This window comes from Sebastes fasciatus, chromosome 8 (genome assembly GCF_043250625.1).
Source record: "Sebastes fasciatus isolate fSebFas1 chromosome 8, fSebFas1.pri, whole genome shotgun sequence".
Taxonomy (NCBI): domain Eukaryota; kingdom Metazoa; phylum Chordata; class Actinopteri; order Perciformes; family Sebastidae; genus Sebastes; species Sebastes fasciatus.
In genome coordinates, this window is record NC_133802.1 from 26,237,716 (window position 1) to 26,257,976 (window position 20,261).

Here is a 20,261-nt window from a genome sequence, read left to right on the forward strand (position 1 = left end):
TGAAAATAATCGTTATTTGCAGCCCTAAAACCAACAGATATTAAATATTCAATATTCAATGATATACAACAAAGACAAGCAGCACATTTATCACATTTGAGAGGTGGGAACCAGTGAATGTTTTGCCATTTTTGCTTGATAAATGACTTAAAAGATACATTGATCGTCAAACTTGTACATTTTCTATCGATTGACCCTTCAGCTTATCATTTGAGCACAATTGAACAGCGATAGTCCAATAGCTTAGCAAACATAACTAAGTGTGACAGGTCTGTCAAACTTCGGATCTCTCCCGTTCCAAAAGAGTGTGCATGCAGTTCTAATGAGAGACTCAATCACCAGTACAAATAATTTTTTCACATTACCACTCTAATTTTCATTCTCATATGCAGTGAAATGTGGAAAAGTAGAATCGTGCTGCAACACTAGCAGACTGAAGTAGACAAAGCTGACTAAAGCACAGTATAGAAAAGGATCAGATTCCGATTGGCTACATTTTAGCCGATATCGATCGGTTAAAATATGTCTGGATTAGCCACGATACCAATACTTAGGATCGGCTTGGGGCGTCTCTGGTAGGTGGTGTCAAACCAAAAAGAGCAAAGGTGTGAGTAATGGATTAACAGTGTGTTTATCTGCTCTCATGTAATAGCTAGTTCACACTACACGACTTTAGCCCTGATTTTCCGCTCCCTGACAATTTTTGGAGATCTCCGACAAAAGCACTTAGATCAGAGACAAATTGGCGTTTGCTCGCACATCGGCGCTCGAGCATCATGTGTGAACTGCTCAAAGACACAAGCAGAGAGCTCGCCGATGCCTCGCAGATACATTCCAGATCTCTAGCATGCTAAATATCTGGACCTGTCGGGGTCCTGTGTGTAACTTACGAGTTCTGCAGTGCTGTAAAAACTATGATGGGATAAATAATCAGTACCAAAAGTAGTGGTACTGCTTTGAATCGGCCCATACTGACATGACACACACACACACGAATGCACGCACGCACGCACGCACACACACAGTGGAAACCACAGTCCCTAATGGGAACAGGGATGTACTGTAATGATTGATACTCGCATGGAAACTCTACTTCCTACAGTGAGTGCATGACACATGGTGCAAGAGTGGGGGTTGAGGGGTGTGTGTGTGTGTGTGTGTGTGTGTGTGTGTGTGTGTGAGAGAGAGAGAGAGAGAGAGAGAGATGCAAGAGGAACACTTTACTGGAGCTCATACAGTACAAGAACTAAACTGAATCCAATTTTGTCTCTCACGCACACACACACACACACGCAGGCACACACACTGCACATAACCTAACATATGGAGATGAGGCCGGGAGCTGGCCCTTTTCCGATATAATGTACCGGATACGGCTGCTTCCCAGCACTAATCTAATGACAGTGTGTTTGTGAGCGCCAGTGCTTCTATTTTTGTGAGGACCAAATTTGACTTTAAGACCTTGAGATTGAGGACATTTTTGGAAAGCGATTCTCACTTCTTAAAAATGCATTTGCCTTTTTGAAAGTTAAGACTTGGGTTTAGACATGCAGTTGTGGAGGTTCGGGGTTAGGGGCCGGTCACGTACCACATATTCTGCACCCTCGCATCCATTATTGTCAATGTAGACGTGAGGAAGGCGCGCTCAAAAGCAAGAGGGACGCCGCAATGCCTATTTTTCAGGGTTAGACGGCTGCGCCCCGAGATAAAAAGTAGTTCCACTTTTGGAACGCAACATCGCACACTGCATGTCATGTGACGAGAAACAACCAATCACAGCCGGCAGATATCTTTTCTTTCTTCTGTTAATATCTGGAGTATATGGAGAAGAAGTTATTGTTTTTAGTACAGGGCTACCCAGAGCTTTATGATCTGTCCCACGGACTATTTTACTTGCTTCACCCTTTCCGTCCAAGAACATCAAAACATCCTGTTGAAAGATCAGACAGAGAAATCGAGCAGTAAAGCTGCTGTGAGGGATTAATGGTGCTGGAAATCCATCTATCTTTGTTTTGACTGAGTTTAGTTTAGTCAGTGAGGCTTACTGCTAATTTACCGCAACTTCATCATCACCGTAGCACGCAGGTTTTGGTTGCTTAGTAACGGCAGGCGCCACAGGAGCACAACCTCCCAAGCACCTTAGATAAAAGGAGGAAAGCGGCACGGCTGACATTTTCCACGCGTTTTAAGATGCAACATGTGAACGGCCTCTTCGACGCTACTGAATATATTATCTCAATTAGGGTCCTCACAACTACAGCAGTATATGCTATGTGTCTGTGAGGGAGTGAGAGAGGTAGGATGACTCTTCAGTGTGTGATGAAGCCCATAATATCATCTACAGGAAGCACAGAAACACTACACTCAGAGGAGTATGAAGTATAGAGTCATAAGAAGTAGTGCTGTGAAAAAAACAATGAATGAAAAAAAGAAGAGAGAAAGGATAGAAATAGAAATGAGGGTTGGTGGAAAAAACTGTCAAATAATTAGATTAACTGTACTGCATATGTGATGTTTACATTACCAACAGCACATACTGTACACTGGTGACACGGGTAGCAAAAGCATTACACATGGCACCATAAAGCTGTCCTGGTTTACAGCCACTGCTGTACTGGTCTGAGCTCTCTCCTTATTTGGGCAACCAGCTATGCAAAACTCATCCTGGACCACTCTCTATACTGAAAGCACACAGATGAAACTGATATCTAACTTCTCATCTAACACCTGTTAGTGATACAAAAAAAAAGCATATTTTCCAAAATGTTGGATATGCTTTTAAAAAGACCTGCTCACTCAAACTACAAGCTCACATATTCTCTCACATGAAAGACCCGGTTGAGATCTTAAGTGTCAGTTAGTTTATAGTCGGCCCTTCAAGGCAAATGCAAAACTGAATACTCTCGGGGGAGATACAGTGAAGAGCAACTGCTGGGTCGACATCATGAGAATCTTAACAACTATTTCCTCTGTGTGTGTGTGTGTGTGTGTGTGTGTGTGTCCAGATGTCTGTAGCCTGTGGGAATGAGAGAAGTGTGTGAGTAGGACAGGAAATGATGTCAGACATTCTCATGGAGATCCTGACAGCCGTACCGCGCACACACACACTCACAAAGTCACATGCACGCCGGCACACTGGATTTCTAAAACAACACAAATAAGAGCATGTGATGTAAGTACAAAAGCAGATGTTTTTGTCAATTAGTATATATGTGACAAACACACAATCTCTCTCTTTGTCCATTTCCCTCAGTTATCGTACTATCTTTTCTCCATCTGTCTTCATCACTCACACTCCCTCGAGGAGCACTAAAGGTCACGTGGCCAGAAAGACAGACAGAGGGAATAGCAGAATGAAGGACAAACAGGGTGTGAGAGAGTTCATGTGTGTGTGTTCCATTGCGCAAGTTCAAGTCTGTGTGTGTGCGAGCATTTGCCAATTTGTGTGTTTTTGCATGTGAGTGAGTCATCACATCAAGGCCTTAAGGCATCAACAGTAGTTAAGCCAATTTCTTTTGTAAAGCAGCTCAGTGTAGAGCAGCTCAGCAAGTTCAAGGTCAAGTTCTGGGGCTGCTGGGGCTCAGGTCTTAGAGTGGATCATCGTTTAAAGGGCAGGTCCATTATTTGTTTTTTTTTTAGCTTTTTTATATAATCACGTAGCTTTCCAGTGGTGTTCCTCATGTATTCAAATTCAAACGTTAAAATTAAGGTCAAAGTATGTAATGTTATAGCGTCAAAATGCAATTTTAACAAGCCCTTCTTCTCATGTGACCTGACCTTCTAGGTGTCTGCATGATACAGTATATATACATCCTTATGGTCAGTGTATTAACGTTACATACAGTAACTTACTGACCGATTGATGCAGCGGTAGACCAGCAACTCCCGTGTTCTGAGAGGTCAAATTACTGTTTTGTTAATGGAGTCTGGTGTGGTGGCTACGTAAACAGTGATATAATGGCTTATTTATAAGCTTATTGATAGCTTTGATAAGCTTACCTATGGCACGCTTTTTATAAGAGAAGAACGCAGATGGACCCGCCCTTTAATCACAAGGATTGTTTGTTTTTTACTTGGTGGGTTGAGCAGCATGCTGCCAGTGCAACATGCTAATTAGCTTTATATGCTGTGAGCTGATGATGATCGCTGGTGATGTTGACAAAAGCGACTTAAACTTGCTACGGAGGGTTGTGTGTTGAGTGTGTTGGTGCAAGCCCAAGCAAAGCCCAACTCAACCAGTTGCACTAGATTACATTTATCATCACAACAACAAATAGTATGTGGGAGGCAGATGGGAGGATTTCGATGCTGCTATTTTTAGTATTCATACTTGTGTTATTCTTGAGTTTAAGGACATTCAGACCGCTCAACTGTTTATAGACATTGTCTTTTTTTTTTTTACTGCTGGTTAAGTTATTTTCCAGTAGAGCTGAATCAGTGATGAGTCACAGAGGCAGGAGTGAGTGTCTGTTTTTATAAAGCTAATGATAAAGCCACGAGAATAAACAGAGGAGTGACTGTGAGAGGCCAGCAAAAGAGGAGCTTAGCATAGGATTAATGAACTCACACACACACACACACACACACACACACACACACACATACACACACACACACATCATGGTGTAACTCGACCTGCTGTCTGAGTCTTTGGCTCTGGCAGCAAGACGACACAATCAGCCATGTGTTGTGAGAGAGGTCAGGTTTGTCTCCCTGCAGTGTATATTTTTTCAGTATCCTGTGTTTATGATCCCTCGTTGCTAATGTAGCCAGCAGATGCAGACTTTACTCGCTTTTTTTTCTAGGGCTGTCCTCGACCAAAGAAATTCTTAGTCGACTAGCACTCATACGATTAGTTGATTTAATCAAACGATCTGTGAAACTGAGTTTCTACACAATGAATGACACAAAAGCATCACTTTAAATCTTGTGTTTACCAGAGAAATACTTAGAAATACGTCATTCAGCATGAGAAGAGCCTTAAAAATGACTTATCAACTAAAGAAATCTTATTCGACTTAGACAAAAATGACTGATTATTCACCTAATCAACTAAGATGGGGCAGCCCTATTTGTTTTCAAGCTTTGTCTTTCTATTTTCTCCATCATTTCTGACCTCCCTTATCCCAGCGCTACCATTGGCTACTAAAGATTTAAAATTCAAGTCCATTCAAATCAACTATTCCTTCTTGAATGACTTATTTTCCCCTCTTCTATTTCTGTTTATGTTAGTTTCTCTTTTTTGTATTCCTCCCTCCTTCATCCTCCTTCTCTGATTGGCCGATTTGAATTTTCAAAAAATGACCAATCCCCCTTTTTTTCACCCTCAGAGACACAGGATGTACGCTCTTCCTTTTCCCTCCCTCCCTCCTTCCGTCCTTCCGTCCTTCCTTCCTTCCTTCCTTCCTTCCTTCTTCCAAAACAACCAGATGGTGAGACAGCAGCGGAGAGACAGACAGCAACAGCCGACGGAAAGCCCTTTGAGAGTGACATCACAGTCTCACTCTCACACTCTCTCTCTTAGAGGGTATAAAGGCCTCATTGTATCCTCTATCACATGAAAAAATGTTGGCGGAACGCTTTGAATTTGACGGAGTGTATCCATAGTTCAGGGTCAGCATGACAGAAAACACGCACAGAAGCTTTACCCTGCACTCAGTGTTGCTTGTGTACAACTGGCCATTAACAGGGATTCCCGAAGTGATTGGGATGACTGGTATGTATGCGTACTGTGAAGGACGCTTGTAAAAGACAGCGGTGTCTATATGTACATTTACTGCATTTATGTGTGTGTGCGTGTGTGTGTGCGAAGTTGTGTGTATGTGAGGTCAATTGAGAGTCCTAATGTGGCGTTCAGTGTTTCTAAGCCAGCGTTAAGATTGGTCCATTTTATTTTAAACAGGGAAATTCCTTAAACAACTTAGAGAAAGTCTGACCTCACCACAGCATGTATGTAACAACAATCAGCCATATTTAAGGTCCTTGAATGTTGGGCAACAGTGGTTAGGGGTTTTTTCTCTGCTGTTTTTGACTAAAGTCTGGTCATGCCACCACCCATACATTAGACTGATTTTCCTATTGAGATCATTTCCACCAGCTTTGGAGCAAAATTGGAATAATAGAATCTATTACATTTTTACACAAGCGGATCTTTATCTACATACTGTAAAACTAAACTGCAGAATAAAAATATCTAGTTGAGAGTGGCCTTATAAAGATTAAGAGAACATATCTATATTTAAACATTTCCACACAAACTGGATTTTGATTTCTGGAGGACAAAGACATTTAGTAGAAGCCTAACGAGCTTGCTGGCTTCATTTGTTGGAAACTAAGAGCGTTTTTTGGAGTAAAGACTATGCACTTCAAAATGAGTAAATTACCTCACAGCAACATTATGACATCTTATTCCATATATCTCACTTTCTCTATTTCACATAGTATACTGTATCTACCGCATGAACACAGCTAATAACTGTGACTTCAGAACCTCTTCCACACAGAGCTATTTAGCCATTTCAATCACTCTCTCTAAAACACACCAACTGTACGTTCCAATAGCCATACTACCAAACCATTTAGTAAGCCAGAAAAATATTAAGTATGTCCCAATACCTAGTATGTTAAATGCACTGTGCCAAAAATACCAGGATGTCCTACTGCATCCGGTCGTATTTTGCAGAATGCAAGCCAGCATGCGCTTCTGCTATTCTGACCCACAATCCTCTGTGAAGTGGATATATGAGCAAGAGGGTCAAAGTTCAAGGTGCAATGTTACGATGATGTAGTGTGTCCCAATTGTGTGCATACTGCATGCAGCGCTACACACTATGTAAGTGCAGCTGCAGAATGCACTAAAAGTAAACACTTACTTTGACATCTTGCTCCAGCGTTCGTATCAGTTCCCCGTCCACCTGCCCCGTTTGGGCCACGCGGAGAGAGCGTCGCTCGGCCTTCCTCAGCCGGTACTGCAGGATGCGGCAGGTCTTATTTGCCTGAGAAACAGAAGCAGTGTGAGTGGATGATGTTACGTGTCAACTGTCTAAACTACTACTACTTTGCTCCACTTTATTATTGTGCCTTCAAGGAAAAATGTGCCTTGCAGCAGCTATTGCAATACAAAAGAATCAGACATGCAGACATCCATGATGCACCTGGCCTTGTGTAGCACCTCTTGCTCAAAGATGATGTTCAGATGATTGATTGGCCGCTATCATACTTGACGTTTCAAAACATTTTGCAGCCTGTTTTACACATTTAAAGTCCCAGTGAAAAGGAAGTTACAGCATATTTAGCTTCTGTACTGTGACGTATTCCCCAGTGAAACTCAATATTTGATATTGATATGGATGATATTATTGGCTGAAATTGGGTGGTACTAGCTTACATAAGCACACTTCATATTTTGTTTAAAGGAAGAAAAGATTATTGGATTTTTATATAAAAATTTATATTTTGTGATCTAAAAGGGTTAAAAAGGCATTTTAAATTTAATTTCCACTCACTTACCATTATTATTATTATTATTTTTTTTTTTTGTCTCTTTGTTTTGCTGTTTCTCCTTGCTTTTAATTATCTTATTTCTTCTCTTTTCTTTTTTTCTTTATTATTATTTCCCCCCCCCCTTACATAAAAATGTTGCTTTTGGACATACATATGGCGATTATGTTACGGTATGTTCTTTGTGTAATTTATTGATATTGTATGATGCAATGATTTTGTATCTTGGAGAACAAAGCACATGCATGGTTTAATTGAATCAATAAATAAAAAGTAAAAGTGAAACGTGTGCTTTCATTTAGTTGGTCTGTCCGCCCACAGTTGTACCTGCTCCAGCTGTTGCCGTAGGTCCTGCAGCTGGTAGACGTCGTCCTCCATGTACATGTCCCTCATCTCCAGCATCTCAGACCTCAACTCCTCCATCTCATCCTGGAGAAAGGGAAGAAGAGAGAATGTATAAGTGCATCTGTCATTTTAACATTACTCCTCCGATATCAACCTGCAGGGAAAGAGCTGTTAAGTGTTGTAGAGACTTCTAACTGACTCTAACTCAAAGTGCTGACAGCATTATGAGCACATACAGTATGTGGGCCATAAAGGGAATCTTAAATGTTTAATAGGAGTCTTAAGAGCTGTAAGCATCTTTGTCCTATATGCAAGACAATCATCATCATCATCAAAAAATCATCATCCATTAATTTTGATCGTAATCCAGCCCATCAATCGCTGCTTGCCGTCATTAGCCACCACATCTTCATCATCCAACAGCCTTTACAACTATTACTGTCTTCTTAAAATTAACTACTGTGTAATATTCTCTCAAGTCAGATAAAAGAGGTCATCAGAAATAGAGATCTACATGTTGTAAGTAGCAGAATGGTGCACTCGGTAATATGATACGATTGATTCTCCTTTCTCTCTCCCACCCAGAAGGTCAAAGGTCATGGTCGGGTTATCAGATTACCTTAGAGGAGACTCTTAACAGTCCCTGCAGGGAAATTCAGAGCAAAGGAAAGAAAATTCCTACACTCTAAAAGATATGAAGTAAAGATATCTCACAAACGTTTTCAAAAACACTCAAAAATAAGCCAGATTGTGTGATTCATTTACAGTAGTGTTGTTATCTACCTCTCTTATTGACATATTAGAGATGAATTATTCACGTCAGCCTCACAGCATGAATTGCATCATCCCTCTGAATCGTGTTTAAGGTGTAGCTCTTGTATTGGCGTGTTTTTGCACTGAGATGAACCACACCCCACCAGAAGAAGTCTGGGTCGCTGGGCTTTATGGGACACCAGATGGGGTGTTACACAACAGTGTGCTTTCAAGAGTGTGTAATGTGTGTGTGGGTACAAAAAGCAGTGTGTGTGATGTGTAAGCAAAGTAAGCAAAAGGAGTACAAGCGGCTGTCGTAGTAGTAGTAGTAATAGCGCTGTCAGAATGTACTAGAGTGGATAATGTGGGTCAGCCTCTGCAGAGCTCCGACTGTAGCAACACTGAGCTCTGGGGATGTTTATGCGTGTGTGAGTAAAAAAGACAGCAAGAAAGGGAGTGAGTGTAGTAGGGTGTGTCTACGTTGCTACTAGCTGCAGTATAAACAATGTGTGAGTATTGATCATAAACATGTTAACAATTAGGTAACATAATGTGTGTGGTTTAGCATGCGGAAAACAGTGTGCTTGTGTGAGTGCAATCTTGTGAAGGAGATTTGTTGATCGAGCTAAAATTGACTGCAGCAAGAAGCAATATGTACGACACTGACCACTACGCTACACATCTGCAATACAGAGGAGAAACAAGGCAGAGGTTAAATTAAAAACGGAGAGTAGGAAAGAGAAAGAAAAGAAAGGAAAGACTAAAAAAAGATCAGAGAAGTAAAGGTAAGGAAGGACATGGATGTTAAGGAAAGAAGAGAATGAAAAGGAGGGGAGGAGAGGAAAAGACAAAAAGAAAGGAAAGAAACAGAAAGAAAGGGAAAGAGAAAGAGAAAGAAAAAATGGAAGCCAAGGACAGGGAAGGGGAAAGAAAGGGGAATAACAGGGATGGGAAAAACAGAGCATGAAATAAATGTAGACAGGGAGGGAGATAAAACACGACGGCAGAGAGTGAGAAAGTGAGGACACGAAACGAGGGAATCGCAAGTTAATGTGGCGAGAGACTGAGAGAGAGAGCGAGGTGGTCCACTGACCTGCTTTACACAGCTAACTAAAGAAGAACAGGGAAGATGGTTTATGTCATGTGAGCGAACAAGCCAGTCTGGAGATTGAATCAACCAATCAGATGTCAGACTTTAGCTAGAATCAGAGCTCAAGCACATCTGCTGTGATAACAGTATGTCTAGTGGAACCTCTAAGGGCACTTTCACAAGCAATAGTCTGTTTTTTTTAGAGTGAAATTGATTATTTTGGTTTATTTTCTATTTGGTCTGGTTCAGTTTCCCAGTGCACAAATTAAAGCAAACCACATAAAAAGAGCTGCCACTTCTATGCAGGGAATCGCAGACTTTAAAATATTGGTGTGGAAGTGTTTTCACTTTGACTCGGCACTGATCTACTGAGCGCACGAATCCCTCCTCCTCCAGTTTATCTTGAATGACTTTACAAATATCACAAATTTGCGGACTTTATTTAGCATATTTTGTAAGTTCTCTGTATCTTCTGCAGAAGTCCAGGTCAGTCCTGTAGCTTTATATTCACCGTACAGGCATGAGAGTGGTATTGATCTTCTCATAAATAAGTGTATTTTCCAAAATGTCAAATCACTCCTTTTAAGACACTGATATTTTATCTGTTAGCCGTATTGCACTACACTACCACATACTAAACATTTTGCTGTCTTTAGTTGGAAACGGGTCATGCTCTTAAATATACACACGTACACCGGATCTGGATGGATACTGAGTTAATATAGAAGCATGACACACGAAACATAAAAGCTGCCATCATGTGTCGGTCTGTCACGTACTATTTCTTCAAAATTATAAGATATTTATATAAGATTAGCACATCAGAGAAGCAAAATTGACTTAAATTCAGCGTGATTAATAAGTATTTCATAAAAGTTTATGAAAAGGGAATATTTAAAAGACTTCAAGATTCAGAAAACTGCCTCAAGACAATGCAGGAAAATAAACTGAAGCCAGCAGTACAAGCATTAATAATACCACATAAGTGACACGTACAATTTGATCAGAGGATATTGAGCAGCTGGAACTATTGACCTGTACTTCCAAAGCAAATCTTTGCGATGTCAAATATTGTGAATATTGAAAGATAGTGGTGAGTACGCTAAACAGTCATCTATACAAGCTTGTCCTGCACAGACGCTCAGCTATTACATTAAATTGTGGTCACAGGAAAGACATTCCTAAAAATTAAGCTCAGAAAAGCCCATCTTTGTGGCTCTGTCAGGTTCAGCTGTAACACGAGGTCAGCAGTAAAGATCTACATGTTGTTTATCATGTCTAAGCGCAGCATGCGGGCCCAAATGATTATTTAATTAACTGTTGGGGTTCCTGCTGTGTGAGAGCTGCTTCAACGAGGTGTGTGGATGCTAGAAATGACAGACAATCAATCAAACTGTTAGCATGTCACCCAGCAATAAGCATGTTCTGGCTGCAGGAAAGAAGGACATTAGTAGTTAGGGCTGCAGGTATAGTAGCTGGAAGACTTGATTGTTAACCACGTTCTCTCGTAGCTTCAACAATATTAAACATAAACATCTTGCACACTGAAATATGAATTCATAATTACATAAGTTCCAATAGCTGTTAGCTGTCTTGATCTCCTAATTACCAACCAAATGGGAAACAGTAGCTGCACCAACAAAGCATCCAGCATATTGATATGCACTACATGAAGCTATAGTCAGAGATAGACAAGACATAAAAGTCTGCACTGACAGAGACAAAGGATGAGCATTACGGATGGAAATAGAGAGAGGGACTTGGAGAGCGTGAATAAGAAGCTGGATCTAGAAATAAATCAGACACAAAGCGAGAGATTGAGGGGGAGCCTGACACCACAGCAGCATGTTGTTTTCATCTTCTGATTACTAACCAGGTGTTCCTCACAGCTGCGACAACAGACACACTGCAAGGCCTCCCATGAGGCTTTGGGGTGGTCCAATAAGGTAGCTCTGTTACATGCTGTCCTATATATTCAGGCATCAGCTACAGACACACACAGAAATATGCACACATGCATACACACTAGAGCTGCAACGGTTAATCGATTAGTTGTCAACTATTAAATTATTGCCAACTATTTTGATAATCGATTATTGGGTTTGAGTAGTCTTTAAGAAAAAAAAAGTCAAAATTCTCTGATTCCAGCTTCTTAAATGTTAATATTTTCTGGTTTCTTTACTCCTCTATGACCGTAAACTGAATATATTTGAGTTGTGGACAAAACAAGACATTTGAGGACGTCTTCTTGGGTTTTGAGAAACTCCGATCAACATTTTTCACCATTTTATGACATTTTATAGACCACTTTTGCATTTGTAGGACTGGCCTCTGCAGTCCAGCCAAAACAAATTTCACTACAGTGATCAATAAAAAACTCTTCTGTTGTGTGGAGACATCTACAGGGTGAAGAATCTAAATTCTGTTGCAGAGCTCCCTGAGAAAAGACGAGGTGGTCCTCCTGTTTAGCAAAGTGCCGTTGATCAATCACCCTCCACAATCAATCCCTGACAATTATTGGCTTGTCTGGTAACTGCCAGTTAGTGCTTAGGGACATGCTAATATAATTGATCCTTCTCTCTAATCAATCAATCACAGGGCTGGATGGATCTGCTTGACCGGTGGATCCACGTAATAAATCACATTCCTGTGGGAGCTGAGAGATGCCTTCAGTATCAAAGTCTGGTGACAGTGAGTCCAGGTACGTGATGAAGCAGTGATGGGATGGTTATTATTTAGAGTGCTGATGTTTTAGTGTTTGTCAGTTTAACAGAACATGAAGTCAAATTTTCTGAATACATGATTTTGACCATTTTATGGGAAAAAATGTAATCTAATACCTTGGTAAATTAGCAGCAACACACTGAAGCTTTCAGTGAAATCTGACTCACAGACTGACAACCCCTCAGGCTGTTGAGTAAAATTACACCCCCACTTCCATTATATGAGCTGGCGGAAACACAACGGGCAACACTGACTGGCAAATGATGTTGAAAAGCCACTATCTGCCCAAAATACCACATCCACACATTATTATCTAACTCTTTTCAGTATTTCACATTTCCTCTTCATTGCACGTGCAGATATTTATTATGAAACATGCCGTTTTGAGGCTACAAGTCTGCATGTTTTGCTCATTGTTATGCTACTGAGGGTGCCGACTCTCTATTCATAACATCATCATCATCATCATCCTTGTAATGAGTAGCCTTGGATGGCATCCAAAGGCTTCTCTACACACATGGGAAACTACTCAGAGTGAACTGGTAAAAAAAGATATTTTTAGGAGGTATATGGTTGAGGAAGAGTTGTGATAAGGGTTGGTTGTGTTAAGGGTTGGTTTATATCTACTTTTTAACTCCGGATGGATATGTGGGTTGTAAATAAACTTAGGATGCGTATATTGTGGTTTTAGCTGACGTGTGTCGCCTCACTGTTTTGCGCGATGCTCGTTCATGTCTATGTAGAGCGAGCACAAGCGCGAGCCCGATGCTGACTTTACATGAACGAGCATCGCTCAAAACAGTGAGGCGACACACGTCAGCTAAAACCACAATATCACTCTATATTTCAGCTGCTTGGCAGTAATGTTAGCTGACCAGACGAAGGTCTCTCCATGAATCACTGCTGATCCTAGTGTTGGCTTTTCCTGCTTCAGCAAAAGCGGGTCGGTGCCGGGGCTGAAGCAGGAAGAGAAACGCAATCGTCTCCCAACTGCGCCCACAGGGAGACACCGGCAACCGGTCGGAAGCAATGACCTTTCTTGCTGCGGAGCCCCGTCTCTTCACAAGACACGGGAAACCTGTTGGTCTGGAGGAGCTGCAGCTTTTATTTCTGCACAAAGGTCCATTCACTAGATATTCTCAGAGATACTAACTCTTCTGCAGTGTGGAGTGAGCGCGCATGCTCGTCTAGAGGTGGAGCGAGACAGCGAGAATGCGCGCGGTGTGTGAGTGAAGGCAAGCAGGCAGAGGAGCAGTGACTCCGGCCACATGCGAGCATGCATATGCGAGCGCGCAGTGGACGTTTGGGATCCCGACCCGGTACATTTATACGCTTAAAAACGTACAAACAGTCCCTTTAACGGCCACAGGTGTCGCTGTTAACAAGCATTTCTGATTCTTACAAACAGTCCCTTTAAACTTTTCCCATGGGGGAAATTTTAATTCATATTACTGATACTTACTTTGAGGTAATCATTCTCAGATCTCAGCTCTTCTATCTCCCGGACAAACTCCTCATGCATGCCGTCCATAAACTCCTCTGTGAGGTCTGAGAAAGCCAGTGATGTGCTGGCAGGCACCCTGCTGTCATACGAGGTGACCGAGCGCTCCTCGCCGGGAGATACGCTTCCTTCTCCGGTCTCCACGGCAACGCAGAGCCGGTCCTTGTAGTCCCTCTCCGCGGAGGAGGAGCAGGTGGTCTTGTTGGCGACGTGTTGGCCAGCTCTGTCCGACAACACACCATCCCTGAGCGGCTTGTCTCCGTCCAACCCACCACCACCACCTCGGCTGCTCCTCGACTCGGCGTCGCTGCTCACAGCGTCCGCGGAGAGCTTGTTTTCCTCGGAGGCGCAGTCCGACAGCTCGGAGCTGCTGTCGGTCGGAGAGAGCTTCTCGGTGGCGCAGCCGGAGTCCTTGGATAGATCATCGGATCCAATACTGGCGTCCGACACCTTCCTGGTGCTCTTGGCCGCCTTGGCTGCTTTAGACGACGCAGAAGAAGAGGATTTGCCTGCCTGTTTACCACCACCACCGCTCTTCTCCGCTTTACCGTCCTTTCCAGCAACACTTCCCCCGGAGCTGCGCCTTGAAACGCGGCTCCCCAGGTGGATATTTCCCGGCTTCACGCTCAGCGTCGGCGTCCCAATCCCTCCGCGGATCTTGGTGAGCGACCAACCGGCTACATCCTTCGGTCTGGCCGGAGACGGGGCCCGGTTTACCTTCTTCTTCTTCTTCTCGGACACCACCGCAGAGTGCTCCGCAGCAGCTTCAGCTTCAGGCCGGTGTGAGACCGCGTGTTGCCCGCTGTCCGAGCACTCCGTCCCGCCTCCGCTTTCCATCTTCTGCCGGAGATGGAGTCTCCGTTCCTTGGGCGAGGCGAAGGCGAGGTGAGCCGGAGAGTTATGGACATCAACCTCCTTTGTTTTTGTCATTCATTCCGTTTAAACAAGAGCAAAATGAAATGAAACCCTCCTATATGTTGGGTGGAAACAGGAGGCAGAAGTTGTGGATAAACAACACAAGCAGGACAACACAAAAGGAGCTGCAGCCACGATGAGAGATCCTGGAGAGCAACAAGGCGGAGAAGAAGCAGGAAGCAGGAGTCCAAAAACCGGCACAAACGCAACATATAATCTCGTTTTCCAGTAGTATTCCTCTTTGTTCTGATAGATCCTCCTCTCCTCTCCTCTCCTCTCCTCTCTTCAGGATATCTGTCTCTGGAGTTGTGGGTGAGAACAGAGAGGCAGTGTGGTGGATATGGTCTCCTCTCTCTCTCTCTCTCTCTTCCTCTTCCTCCGCCCAGATAACGGGATGTAGCCCTGGAGGAGAGAGAGAGAGAGATTGTGTGAATCTCACTTCTGCAGCTCTCTGTCGCCACCATTGCATGATATTAGAAGGAGCAGGCAAAATAAAATAAAGTGTATGGATGCTCTGAGAGATGCATAAAGGGCAGGATTCACCATGCTTTAAAGCCAAAGCTATATGTAGTCAATAATAAAATAGGATATAGGGGCAATTTATGTACAGGTCAGTGTATGAAAAACCAATTGGTTAATGTGTGGGCCCCAAAATTACACTATAGGCTATCCATTTACTATTTGTGCTAGACCCCTCATCGCCACCTTGCTTCTGTCTGCACACTGTCAGCATTCATTATTTATGTTTAATTTTAATGGATAGATATTTAAACTAGGGCTGATAATGGATTATAATATTTATTAATTAATCACACATTTTTTATTTGTTCAAAATGTACCTTAAAGGAAGTTTTGTCAAATAGTTCAAACATTATCATTTAAATCCCGGCTACAGGGGCGACGAACATAATCTCTATAAACAGATTCTGCATTCACATGTAGAATCTGTGAAATATTTAGACTTTTTTTTATCTGTTCAAAATGTACCTAAAAGGAAGATTTGTGAAGTATTTAATACTCTCATCAACATTGGAGTGGGCAAATATGCTTGCTTTATGCAAATGTGTGTATATATTTATTATTGGAAATGAATTAACAACACAAAACAATGTTAAATGGACTTGCATTTATATAGCTCTTTTCTAGTCTTCCGGCCACTCAAAGCACTTTACACTACATGTCAGTATTCACCCATTCACACACTGATGGCAGAGGCTACTAAGGTGTCAATTTTGCCCATCAGGTTCTAATCTAAATACTCATTCACACACCAAAGCCATCGGGAGCAATTTGGGGTTAAGTGTCCTGCTCAAGGACACATCGACATGTGACCGGAGCAGCTGGGGATCGAACCACCGACCTTCCGATTGGTGGACAAACTGCTCTACACAGTCGCCCAATGACAAATATTGTCCAGAAACCCTCACAGGTACTGCATTTTGCATAAAAAAAACATGCTCAAATCATAACATGGCAAACTGAAGCCGAACAGGCAACAACAGCTGTCGGTGTGTCAGTGTGCTGACTTGACTATGACTTGCCCCAAACCGCATTTGATTATCATAAAGTGGGCATGTCTGTAAAGGGAAGACTCGTGGGTACCCATAGAACCCATTTTCATTCACATATCTTGAGGTCAGAGGTCAAGGGACCAATTTGAAAATGGCCATGTCAGTTTTTCCTCTTCAAAATTTAACGCAAGTTTGGAGCGTTATTCAGCCTCCTTTGCGACAAGCTAGCATGACATGGTTGGTACCAACGGATTCCTAAGATTCTAGTTTCACATGATACCATTATCTTCACTCTAGCTTTACAACTGAGCCCGCTACAACCTCTGAAATAGCAATTGCGTTAAAGAAATTAGTGGCATTAAAACAAATGTGCATTAACGCATTATTTTAATGTTTTTTTATATTATTAAGGGATCAACAAAGTGATTACAGTTCCTCCTTAGGTGGACATGAATGCCAATGGATAAGACATTTCACTAAAACCCCCAAATATAAACCACATGGTGGCGCTAGAGGGAAAGTCAGTGGATCACTAAAGTCATTAGGGTGCGTCCTCTGGGGACCATGAATGTTTGGACCTAACTCCATGACAATCCATTCAATAGTTGCTGAGACATTCCACTAAAAGCTAAAAATGTCCTGTGTATGAAACAAATAGACTGTTTTGGAAATAGTGACATCATGACCCGATCATACTGTCCCAAAATGTTATGTAACTACATTCCCTTAAACAGCATGTTTCTCAGTACATACGAACCATTAAGTTGATGGGTAGAAATGTGTCTCTGCAGTATTTTCCATAAGTGACAGGGACGTTATGTCATCTCCAGCTGATGCATTTCATTATTAAAGCTAAAAAGCAGAGTGGGACCTCCTCCTCTGCTGCCATCTATTCCCTATCTCTAATAATAACCATATTCATGTTTCTCCTCCCCGTCCGTGTGTGCTGTTTCCTCTTTAGTATGATTACACACAATTACATCCCATTATAACTTCCATGTTAATGCAACAACATCTCTATTCATATTTACTCTCTGATCTTGATTTTTTTTGTCTCTATTGTGGCTGTTTGTGAAACCGTGACCATCATCAAATTAAAGTCTACTCATCACAGAACCAATGCAAGATGTCGATATGGTCTGCGGTGGCAGAATCACACTCTATGAATGATTTATGAGCAGTAACTCTAGAACGGCCAACGCAGAATTAGAGCAGATAGAATAGATTTTACCACTCAGGGATGTGTTATGTACCAGTATAGAGTGGTGCAGGGATGACATATTTTTGTAGGCCAACCCGGAAGTTTGAATCACACAGGTTCCCTCGACTAAAAGCCAATTGGATTTTTCCATTGGGTTTTGGATTCTGCAGAAAATAAGCTCTGTGGCAAACAAACATTTATGACAAGATAATCTCCACAAATGAAACACTGCTTTTATGACTTTTGAGGCGTAAATGCAATCGCCACAAGTAAAAAGCTAACGTTAGGCTATAAACGAACTACACCACGGTTGCATGAGCGTGAGTAAAATGAGGCTGTAAAGGCGGACGTGTCGACATGATGACGTTTTGTAGTCTCATTTAGCTACGTGTGGGGTATTTATTGATGTGTTTTATGTCGTAAAACAAAAAGTTAAAATCTCTTGAGCTTGTGTTAATCACAGACCTCATTTCAGGCATCTAACTAAAAACCCATTCAAAAAACCCATTGACTTTGAGACGAGGGAACCGGAAGTGCTAAAATGCTAACTCATTTCCAGGTGTTAGGACTCATTCCCGTAGCACTCTATAGAGGGTCTTGTTTAATACTGGCCATGTTTACACACACAAATAATGTGATTGTACTGTGACAATAATGAGAGTAATACAGGCTGTTTTATATCTAAGAATGCAGGTCTCATAAAGAGAAACTTATTATGGTGCCATTATGCTCTTGGTCCACATTAAGTAGTCATGTATCACTGTCAAGTTTAACTGTTTGTTTCCACTTGAGAGGTTACATGGGTCTATATGAAGAGAGAAAACTATTCATCATTATTTAACACATTCAAACCCAGCTGCTGTATGAATTCAAAAATACATCGTGACCAACTTTAAAAAGACAACATTTTAGTTTAGTCCAGATATTTATGGCACAGTATTTCAATAGGTAAACCTCACCTCATCAACATTTAGTGCCCATGTGCAGTTGGTGACATAACTTAATCTTTTGGGAGCGTTCAAGTTGAAGTGACAAAACCAATTGTCTCTAAACTGAACAGTGTGAACATATAATAATGTAAGCAGCATAACGCATATCTGTTGTCATTAAGAGTTTTAAGGGGTTAAAGAAACAGTATGTAACATTTAGGGGGATCTATTAGCAGATATGGAATATAATATTGATGTTTTCTATAGTTTATAATCACCTGAAAAAATGAATCATTGTGTTTTCGTTACCTTACAATGAGCCATTTATATCTACATATGAGGCGGGTCCTCTTCACGGAGCCGGCCGCCATGTTTCTACAGTAGCCCAGGCCACATTAACTCTCCTACACACTTGGCACACGAGAGAGCTCTCAGTTGGTTGCAATGTACAACCTCACCACTTGATGATGCCAGATCCTACACACCGCACCTTAAAAGAAAGAAAAAAGAACTTTAATGAAGAAATATGATGTGTTTTTTCATCAAACTTTCCATTATAGTCGCCTTTTCTTACTTCTGTGACATTTGTAAATCCCTTGGCAGTGATCTTACATGCAGTGATCATACATCATGCAGTCTTTAAATCATTCAAGGCCAATGATCCTGCAGTGGCAGGCACAGAACTACATCTGATAGACTGTACATCTTCACTCACACCAGAAATACTGAATGGCTGCCAATGAAAGGCTCAACAACTGTCAACATCTGTTGTTTTAAACACTTAGTGTCTGGAATTCCTCTCATGAGGAAAACCCTCTTGTGCAAAGGAAGTGATGCATTTGACATTTCTGGTTTGTTTTGCCAATAAGGAAAAAAATAAGCGGCTTTGTGTAGTAAGCATGCAAGCTTCTTACTGTACTCTAGCTGAATGGTGACAGAATCAAACTGACAGAAAAGAACAACATCTAAGTAAATCAAAGTAAAAGATGTCACAGCACTGTCTTCTACACTGTTCGATATTTGGAGAGACATCAAATCAAAAATACAATTATTGCTAAGCAACAATACCATAAAATCATCTCCTAATTCATATGTGGAATTTCCATGATAATAATAGGCCCTCTTCACAGCAGACATTTTAGTTTCTAGTTACTATTATTATCTACAACTGCGCTTTTCCTATTGTGACATGTCAAAATACCGTCTGTGAAAAAAGCCTATTTTGATGAAATCTTCCTGCAGTGATATTGCACAAACCGTAGTCCATTTACATCCACTGTGCATTTTAATTCTATGCTCAAATTGTACACTTATCAGGGATCCAATTCAACATGGAAATTGCAATTTGGAGAAGAGGAATGGATCTTTGAATCATTAATGAACAGGCCATCCATTGTTGCATATAGGGGGGTGGTAAAAGGCATTCATTAAATAATTAAGCAGAAACCCAAGTGCTACACAAACAGCCAAGCCCCCACTAATAACCCTATACAAAACACAAGTTAGTTTGGCAAATTCACAATGAAGTGAAATACCTGTATCAGAACAGCCGTATTGCAACCATCCATGCAATGTCCTTGCTGGTAACTCTTTGTAAAATGCAAAGTGGCATTAATTAGGCCCACCACTATACCCTCTAACACACATATTAATACCTGTCGTTTTTCATTTTACTTAATCCTGTCAGGGTTGTTATGTGTAGCTAGGCAAAAATCAGCACACTGTTCACTCCTTTTAATGAAATAGCTCAGAGCCACCCAGTCTGCAGAGCATTTGCTGAGAGCACAGCATG

The 20,261-nt window shown here is 41.6% G+C and overlaps 1 protein-coding gene across 2 annotated transcripts in view; it reads right to left on the reverse strand.

Moving 5' to 3' along the window:
- mtcl2 (microtubule crosslinking factor 2) overlaps positions 1-15,023 on the reverse strand; it is a 107,967-nt gene extending 92,944 nt beyond the window's left edge. For both annotated transcript variants that reach the window (XM_074644673.1, XM_074644672.1), the window contains exons 1-3: positions 13,875-15,023; positions 7,828-7,929; positions 6,873-6,995 (exon numbers count right to left, since the gene is read on the reverse strand). In XM_074644673.1, coding sequence (XP_074500774.1) covers positions 6,873-6,995; positions 7,828-7,929; positions 13,875-14,843 — 1,194 coding nt within the window. In that variant the 5' untranslated portion in view covers positions 14,844-15,023. The remainder of the gene's footprint in view (positions 1-6,872; positions 6,996-7,827; positions 7,930-13,874) is intronic.
- Between the last annotated feature and the right edge of the window lie 5,238 nt (positions 15,024-20,261).